This window comes from Zea mays, chromosome 5, assembly GCF_902167145.1.
Source record: "Zea mays cultivar B73 chromosome 5, Zm-B73-REFERENCE-NAM-5.0, whole genome shotgun sequence".
NCBI lineage: Eukaryota > Viridiplantae > Streptophyta > Magnoliopsida > Poales > Poaceae > Zea > Zea mays.
In genome coordinates this window covers 159,694,031-159,701,720 of record NC_050100.1, presented here as the reverse complement: position 1 = coordinate 159,701,720, position 7,690 = coordinate 159,694,031, and the positions used below count along the sequence as shown (strand labels likewise).

Sequence of the window (7,690 nt, the reverse complement as noted above, 5' to 3'; positions counted from 1 at the left end):
TCCCTTGGTTTATTTTTACGGATTTAGGAAGCATTAAGGTGCCGTTTGGTTCACAAATTTGTAACGTAATGGGTAACTGATAACGTTAAATCATGTTTGTTTTAGTCCAACCGTAATCAGATACCACACTAAAAATTGATATCAGTCTATTCAAATTTGTTACCGCCAGTAATCGAACGTAAACCATTACCATTATCATTTGCGTTACATCTCTTGAACCAAACGGCACCTAAGTTTCTACGAAACAAAATGCTCATTATTTAAGAATTGTTTTTATAGAACTCGACCAAATCGACGTGAATGCAGAACCATGGAGTTATGGCAACAGGTGGAATCCATTGTTTCCCAAACCCTAAATCATATAGACCCTTTTATCTTTCTTCATATGCAAGTCCCATGATATCTAGATTCTCATGTCAGCTAGATTATCAAGCAGAAAATCTCTTTAAAAAAAATTGTCCCAAACATGCCCAGTTTTCGAGCTTCTTGTGTGTTGAGCTTCCTTCGTTGAGTGGGTTCTGCAGGCCGAACGACATCGCTGCTGTGGCAGCTAGACTTTTGTTTCCAATCCTACTTAAGTACAACTCTTTAAGAAAACAATTGTTCAGATTCAGACAGTTTACTCGTCACAGTAGTAAGAGACGAGAGCCGAATAGTTTCTCGTGGTAACAACAACACATATATAACAGAAACATGTAAAAACTGATGGCCACTATTCAGTGTGCGTGCCTGATACATAGGTACAGTACATCTTTGTGGCATGTGTGAGTTGCCTTTACAAGGACAACAAGCCCATGAACCAAAAAAATCCGCATTGCTTTCATTGAACGGCACATTGGAACTATTGCTCATTGCGCTTGATGAAGGCGATTGGACTAAAGAATATTGATCCCACGATTCACTGAATGGCTCAATATTGTGACTTGCTGCAGGATGACAAGCGGAAGGGGGAAAAAGTGACTCCAAGCTGTCTGCACTAGTCCCCTCCGTAAGTGTGAAGTATCATCCTGAGCATCCAAAACGCTTAAGGGCAAACAACTAAAAGAACCTCTAGTCAAGGATTATTCCTCATCTCCATTCTCAAAAACTCCAATGTGCTGCTTTGTCTTGTCAAAAACTGCCCTGAAGGATTCACCTTCGTCACGAAGTTGTTCACTGAACCGTTTTTTGGTCTCGTTATTCGTCTTCCCTTTTGTACCTGTGGAACTATCTTCAGCCAAGGGGTTGGATACCTGCAAGATACAGTTCTATGCTTACGAGTTTGTAACACTGGATCATGGCGCAAAAATAAGAATACAAATCATTGATCAAGACCAGAGCACCAAGTTCCAACAGAATCAAACATAGAATGTTGTAAGCAAAGTAAAACATAGTCGTTCCTTAAGACTCGACTACACTGTTCCTTCAGAATATTATACTCAGCCCCATTCCATACTCCCATGATGGCAGAATTTACCTTTTCAAGATGAAATAAAATAGGATGGACAACATAGAGGTGGCTTTTACAATAACAGATGGTAGGCCAAGTGATGTATATCAGCACAAAGTTAAGGTGTTACTGACTAAATGTCAAAAAGTTGGCAGAATCGATGCTTACCAAATTGTACCCTGATCCAGGCCCTATGATTAGTGACGAAGTAAGTTTTCTTTTAGTTGCATAAATGGAAAACCCACCCTTTTCAAGCTGCAAAAGTAAATAAGATGAAGGATGAGCACACAGAAACAATATAGTTATGACATAAGCTTGGCCATTGAGTTCTATCTCTGAAGTACCATATAATGCAAGAAATAACTGAACAAAACAACCGATTCAGAAGTTAGAAGCACATTTCAATATAGATGATAACTACCCAACTATTTTGAGGAAAAAAACACAATCAAAGTTCAAAGTACAAGAGAGCCAACGATAAAGTTCACACTGAAACATAAGCATACCCGATCACCCCAACTGACATTTTTGCGTCCTGTGCTATATGTCCGGGCCAGGCCAGAAAGAGCATGTGTGTTTTCCTCTGTATTCTCGGACTTTGTGGTTTCATCCTCAAAATCTTTTGACCATTTACTCTGTCCTAGTTCTTTTAAACTATCCAGGCCATCTTCTACTTCTGAGTTCCACTCCTCCCCTGGCTTTGAGAAGCCTACAGACATCACTTCATTATTTGTCAAAACCTCAATATGATGTCAATCTTAACTGAGGACATGGAATATATATATACTAGCTGTACACAAGAATGCACTAGATGACACTATAAAAGAAGGCCTGTTTCCATGCAGATTCAGATGCTTGACAGCACATCCATTCCCCCTTTTTCAATTACATTTCCTAGAGTATATATAGCTAAATTGACAAAAAGTGATCATGAGCGAATCAAGAACTACAATACAAACTTGGTCCATCCCCTAAATCATTATCCTAGTACATCACAAACATTGCCTTGAAAAGGTGGTATACATCTGTACAAATCAATTAATGAAGTTTTTTTGGCATTACATGTCTCCTCCTAATTGAGGTGCCTAATACTAAGCAGACAGGTTACGTCCAGTCATACCTTCGTTTGGTGGATCCTGTACAGCCTTCTGCGAGCTCTCAGCAATGATGCTAGTTGCGTCATTAGCATCATCAACATCCTCAGTGTCCATATCTACCTATTTGATAGAACAAAAAACGTTAACATGTCAATCTACCTAAAAGTAACTAAAGAATATCATTACCTCTTGTATAGAATGGCCACGAAGGTTATCATCATGGAATAATGACTGAAGGAAATAAAGATGGTCAATCATGAGACATGATAAGCATACACTGATAGTTGTTCTAAACTGCAACAGTAAATGATGGCAAGAAATATACATGTATATCTAGCTGCAGATATAATGGTGGAGCCTCCTCCCAGTCCGCTGCCATCTTTTTTATCTCATCCAATGTAAATCCATGCACATTCCTTGCAGCACAGCCCTGTTATTCATAAGGATATCAAACGCCTACTATGATATAGTTAACAATGAGGTAACTTCAATAACGGAAAACAATCTTAAGACTCTTAGTTAATCCAGTAAATTAGAAAGTAGAGATGCATGATTGCAGTCAAGTGAAGAATGATATACAAGATAATTCTTCATAACAGCATCCAATCAGTAAAAGGTTTCAAAACCCAATAGCAGAAAGGTTATATGTTAGTGACTACAAACTTTTTTATGTTGCTACTGTAAACCAGTAAAATACTCTATAGACTGCCTAAGCAAAAGCATACAATTTACTGAAGCTGGATTGCTGCAATACATGATCTACTTGATTTCACTGAAGAACAGTAACTAAAATTATGAAGATTCAACATTCTAGCAAAAAATGCCCACCTCAAGTTAATCTAATTTCCAAAGTTGAATGTGCATGATTGATTAGGACCAGTACACACTAGAAGATTTGGTTGGACAATATCATGTAGCTATGTCAAAAAAAAGGAAATGAAACAAGCAAGGTCCATCCGAGGCTCCACGCATGGCAAAGTAGGCAGTTGCCAAACACATAAATACATATTTAACAGTGAGTGAACTTATGGTTGACAATACTGCAGCTATTACCGTTGGATCCTTGTATGGTGCCTCCAGCAAGTACACCTCATAGCCTGATTTCTGAAAAAGAGAAACTAGCAATCAGAACACTATCAGGATGATTTCACTATGAAATGAGATGAGACATTAATTAAAATGAAATCAAATTCTAAATAGCATGCAAGAGTAGCTCCTGAAAAATCAATATTGTCTGACAAAAACAAGATTAATCTACTGAAATATTATAATCTGAAGAGCTTTCACAAAAATAACACTCAACAAGTTATACTAAAAATGCAAAACAAATACATTTCAGACCACGAAACCAGCAATCATTGCTTTCTTCAGCAGTGCAATAGTTGATTCAGGCCAAGTAGAACTATGGTCGCACCAATCAAAGAGAACACGAACAGAAGCCAACAGCAGCTCAATAGCAAAAACAGGTACTACTCGGCACTGTTTTCAAGTAGGACGACTTGTTGGTCGTTCTGGCTAACCGACTTGGGCGATTAATCGGTGATTATCACGATTAGTCGAACGACTTGGGCGATTAATCACGATTGGTCCAAACTGACTTGGACGATTAATCGCGACTAATCTTGAATAATCGAGACTTGAAAACAGTGCTACTCGGGATGAAAGAAAAAAAGCTAATGGAAAACAAGCCAGCTACCATGCAGAATGATAAAGTAAGGGTATCAACCAACCAACGAGTACATGGAGGGAACAGGATAAAAATTACACAAGCATAAGGACACTTAACAAAAGGAACAATTGAAGGGTTGATTTCCTTGTAATGAGACAAAAGTATTCCACAGTGCATGAATAATAATACAATACCTTTTAGGAAAAGAAAATATATCCTCTCCTTGGAGGTGAATTTTTATTTTCAAGCAAGCGGCACCTCTTTAATGGGCCAAACCCCAAAAAAGAAGGAATCCATAAGCAAAGTAATCTTGTAGTCAACACATCAGAGACTGAGGATTTACCTTCGCAGTTGCCCAAAATTGAGCAAAATCAGCTACCCGCAGATTGCGGTCATCCACTAAACGGCCAGGAATACCAGCAGTAAACAAAGTCAGTTACCAGAAACACAGCATCAGCCGCTAGAATTGAAGGCGTCTCTTGGTGCACAACCGCTGAATTTTGCTAGGTCAGCTAAAGTGTGACTAAAATTGAAGTTTTAAACAATACACAATGTCATGAAGTGCAACAAAAGTGGGCACTGTCCAAATTTCAAGTTATCCATCCTGTCATTTTGGAAACAAAACAGTACATAACTGAAGACCCAACCAAAAGAGAATATTTTTTCTGATTGCTGAAAAGAAAAGGAAAATCTTTCACTGGTACATGAAGGTGTTGACTTCTCATATGTAGCACTGATGATGTGAAAGAAAGAAAAAATAAAGCATGGTAAAGTGTTTCGTTAACCCATAAATTTTGAAGGCACCTCCACAATATTGAAGAAACAACCATGAGAAGAAAATATTACATATGGGAATTGGACAGTAATGATTGATATAAGCTGCTCTAAATAACTCCATACCAATCACAAATGTAAAATTTCCTTCATCAAGGGTCTTTGAAAATGCCTTCAACATGCTTGACCTGTAAGTCTATAAAATACACAAAAAATCAGCAACGATAATACTGGTCTATATAATAGCTGATAAACAAGCCAAAGTAACAGAAACAAAAATTAAGGAGCAAGGACTGAGCTGAAACAAAACAAAAATTAATTTATAACTTTTTATTCAAAGCCTGCCAAGAGAAGGCCTAAAAATGGGCCTAATTCTATATGTTGATGTTCTGGAGGAGCAGCATATGATTCATTTTTAAGATGTTGCCATTGGGCATCCTATATACAAAGATACCGTATCGATAAAGAAGCTTCACCATGAAAAGTTGAATTACTAGGAAATTAAATGATAGGACAATTAGCTTTGCATATTTTTACAAATGATAGCATGAGTGTATAGCTTTGCTAATATAGCGAGCTCAAGTTTGCAGGTGCATATGACAAGAGAAAAAGAATTACAGCGTTGTTGAAAGTAATATCACCTCCTCCATTTCTGGCTCATAACAATACTCAATTACTTTCTTAGTCAACTGCCTCCTCCCTTTTGATGCACTAGAAGATTTAGGGCCTTCAGTGTCTTCCACTTTCTAAGAGAATATTGGCCAGATTACCCAGATTAAGACAATTATTACACAAACTAAATCAATATCATTACTAAGAACAGTAGTTTTCCAATTCCTGCTGACCTTCTCAACTTCAATCATGAAATAATCATCCATGGAGTGTATCCTAGGCGCATTTGCACCATTATCAACTTCAAGATCGCGCAATGCCTTTGCCAGATAACTCTTTCCACTACCTACATGTTACAATTTTGTACAAATTATAGTTCACATTTTCACAACTATAGTGAAAGACAACCTAACTGTGGATTTGTGAAACAATTTTATTGAATACAAAAGATGAATAATTTGGGATAATGTAAATACAATATCATTCAATTATGCAAACCACATATGCAATAGAAAGTTAGAAACTTTACAGATTGCCAGTTTAAAACAACAGGACAAAGCATGTTGTCCATAATGTAAAAGGCTAATGTATGACACTGTTTGGTCTATCACTTCCACTCCATGCTATAAAGTAAGAACCCTATCATATTAATGTAGGAAGTAGAAATTTGATATATATATTTTTAATTTGCATGCAATTATTTTTGTCAATAATACAATAATAAGAAAGTTAGCAATATTTCAAGTAAACCTGGAAGCCCTCTGAGGATGACAACAATATGGTCAGGGCGTGAACCACGAAGCGGCTGCTTGAACAAATCACAAGCATTGATGACCGTGACATTGGAATTTTCCAGAGAATAATGTGCACTGGTCATCCTTCCATCTATCAAGTTCTGCTCTGATTGTGGTCGATAAATGAAACCTGGCCCCTATTGGTGAATAAGCAAACAGTTGTCAACACTTTTGACGTAATAATAAACCATCCGTCATCCTAAACTTCTATAATACATAGGTGCTGAAAGCAGAGGCAACCTCATCGTTGATGTGTCCGTCATGACGGTTTTTGTTTGGCATGGGATGGGCTGGAGGCAAGGTACCAGCGGTTGATGGAAAATTTTCCGTTGTTGGCGAACCAGAAAGGACAGGAAACAATGATGAATTTGCAGTCAACCGTGGCGGTGCAGCACGGTAATCATGGTTAGAGGGGAATGGAGGCTCTGCTGGCCGTGGCACAGCACCTGCCTCAACATGCCAAGCATGTGAACCATGGGGATCAGGGTAGCGAGGCAGTGGAGGGTGCAGCGGCGCACCAGGCAATGGCTCTGGGTGGAACTGATGGAAATGGTGATTGGCACCGTCAAAATACTTTCGGTGAGGGCCTTCGTCTGGCACAAAACCTTGTCCGAAGCCATTATCATTCAGCATGGGAGGTGGCAACTTTTGGTCGAAATCCGCAAAATCACATCCTTGCCGGGGATATAATCTACCTCCTCCGTAACCAAAGCCGCCGTCAGGTAGACAACCGGGAAGTGGATTGCGGCCATGGTCCCGGATCAGGCCGAGCAGCCGATCGCCCTCCACAGAAGCCCTTCCTGGCGGCGGTGGAGGCACAAAGTCGTACGGATCGAACGGTGGCGCCTCGCCCAGGCGCATCCGCTTGTGAGGCCCCTCCCAGCCGGGGAGATCGTAGGAACGCGGGTCGTGCGGCCCAGGAGGTGGAGGGGCCCACATCAGCGGCGGTGGGGGCGGCGGGTGGAAGTCGTATGGGAAGGGGTTCGGCGGGGGAGGGGGTGGCGGCGGCTGGAGGTCGTAGGGGAAGGGATGCGGCGGGAGAGGCGGCGGTGGGCAGAAGGGGAAGTGACGCACGGAACAGACCGGGCAGAAATCGGCGCCGGCGACCGCAGGGAAGCGCCAATGATGGTCCATGCGGAGCAGTGCTCGTCTGGGGTTTCGGGATCTGGGTTTTGGCTGAAGGAGGAGACGGAGCGATGTTTCGAGAAGCTTCGAGAACTTCTTCTGGTTCTGGGAGGAAGGGGCACACGGAGACACGGCACGGCGCGCTTCGGCAGGGCAGGCCAGCCGCCAGCCTTGGGAGGGTAGTTTTTTC

General features: G+C 40.6%; 1 protein-coding gene across 3 annotated transcripts; it reads right to left on the bottom strand.

Annotated features, from left to right (window-relative positions):
• Nucleotides 1-561: 561 nt before the first annotated feature.
• LOC100276773 (uncharacterized) lies at nt 562-7,690 on the bottom strand. Of its 3 annotated transcripts, none has more exons than NM_001360703.1 (13): nt 6,616-7,561; nt 6,332-6,512; nt 5,815-5,927; nt 5,611-5,715; nt 5,096-5,165; nt 4,539-4,594; nt 3,580-3,630; nt 2,852-2,956; nt 2,713-2,757; nt 2,550-2,646; nt 1,936-2,138; nt 1,598-1,684; nt 562-1,232 (listed from the first exon to the last, which is right to left on the bottom strand). In NM_001360703.1, the coding sequence occupies exons 1-13, from the start codon at nt 7,507-7,509 to the stop codon at nt 1,062-1,064; spliced, it is 2,178 nt and encodes a 725-aa protein (NP_001347632.1). In that variant the 5' UTR covers nt 7,510-7,561; the 3' UTR covers nt 562-1,061. The 3 variants fall into 3 exon arrangements, with proteins under 3 accessions (NP_001347632.1, XP_008681647.1, XP_035823773.1); XM_008683425.3 differs by having other exon boundaries at nt 588-1,232; nt 1,936-2,150; nt 6,616-7,690; XM_035967880.1 differs by having other exon boundaries at nt 588-1,232; nt 7,459-7,673.

Excerpts from the sequence above, each read along its gene's own strand:
- LOC100276773 (XM_008683425.3), bottom strand. The coding sequence starts at position 7,509 with ATGGACCATCATTGGCGCTTCCCTGCGGTCGCCGGCGCCGATTTCTGC. Across the intron at positions 5,928-6,331 it reads CATCCTCAGAGGGCTTCCAG|GTAGTGGAAAGAGTTATCTG; the intron begins GTTTACTTGAAA and ends TGTAACATGTAG. Across the intron at positions 2,151-2,549 it reads ACAGGATCCACCAAACGAAG|TGATGTCTGTAGGCTTCTCA; the intron begins GTATGACTGGAC and ends CAAATAATGAAG.